This window comes from Trypanosoma theileri, assembly GCF_002087225.1.
Source record: "Trypanosoma theileri isolate Edinburgh chromosome Unknown TM35_Tth_23_V1, whole genome shotgun sequence".
NCBI classification, from domain to species: Eukaryota; Euglenozoa; class Kinetoplastea; order Trypanosomatida; family Trypanosomatidae; genus Trypanosoma; species Trypanosoma theileri.
In genome coordinates, this window is record NW_021639865.1 from 458,225 (window position 1) to 459,411 (window position 1,187).

Here is a 1,187-nt window from a genome sequence, read left to right on the forward strand (position 1 = left end):
TATGAGTTTAAGGGTAAAACAAATGTGCCGTATGGTCTCACAAAACAATGGCTAACTGTCCGGTATATTGCCCATTTATAATTTCTGTTTTATTTTGGGACAAAATACAAATGACAACGTATATTAATTTTTGATTTCGTTGAGTTTTTAAATTGTTTTCAGTGTGGATGAGTGAAGGGGATTGGGAAAAGGAATGATCCAATGTTGCGCTTGGTAAGAAAAAAATAATAACATATTATGTTTTCTTAGTTTGTATATGTGTGGGTGTTGTCGTTTCAGGTTTGGTGTTTTGAAAAATCCACTCAATACGTCCTTCTTTGTGCTGCGCGGGGTGATGGGTTGAAATGGGCTCTCGGCATTTCCTTTTCGACAGTGTTAATTGTGAATTGGTATTTGAGACTCTTTTTCTGGCTTTTGATTAAAATGCAATGGGGAGCAAAAAACACAACAGGAAAGTACTAGGTGCTTCTTTTTTTTTTTTTGTTTTACTGCTCTGCCTAAATGGTAAATTTATTGCTTTGATGGAAGGGAAAATCATCAAAAAAACAACAGATATTCCCACTCTGCGTGGCGGGAAAGTGTTTTAAACAATTCTGCTACTTGCCGCTCCCCAAGGGGGATCTCTCTTGAAAAGGAGGAAAGCTAATAAAAATATTTTCTGTTTCTCTCTTTGTTTTTTCTTGCACTTTATAGGCCCAGCAAAGAAGAAGGTCAATCACATTAGGCATACTTTTGCTTGGCATGCTTTCGTTGCGCCTTGAATCCTTTGGAATTCCAATGGAAATTACGAAGAAAAGATGAGGAATTGTTTGGGGATTCGGCTCCCCTGCTAGTTTTATTTATTCCTCTTTTGGTGTTGGATGTTGTTTGGCTTCCTCGCTCTTTTTTGGGTGCAATTAATGAATGGGGTGTGTGGCGGGTGGCCGTTGTTCTTTTCCCTCAGCGGAATTTCAAAAGGGCGATGCCATGATGATTTCAACATGAATTGTTCAAAGAGTGCGGGGAATGGATCTCATTCTCCTTCACGGTGTCGCCCTTTATTGTTGGGCGTGGTGTGCGGGGTGGCGGCCCGGCAGATCAGACCCCCAGCAAACAATGAAAAAAAAAGACAAATGGAGAAAACTATGACAATACGAAAAGCATGGGGTTTGGGAATTGGGAGTTGCGAAATGAATGAAAATAAACGC

General features: G+C 39.9%; 1 protein-coding gene across 1 annotated transcript; it reads left to right on the top strand.

The window, feature by feature from the left end:
* Positions 1–860: 860 nt before the first annotated feature.
* On the top strand, positions 861–1,187 carry TM35_000232710 (uncharacterized protein; the record flags this gene model as incomplete). The annotated part of the gene is made up of 1 exon (XM_029027511.1): positions 861–1,187. A coding segment is annotated over one exon (327 nt), but the record flags the coding sequence as incomplete, so codon positions are not given.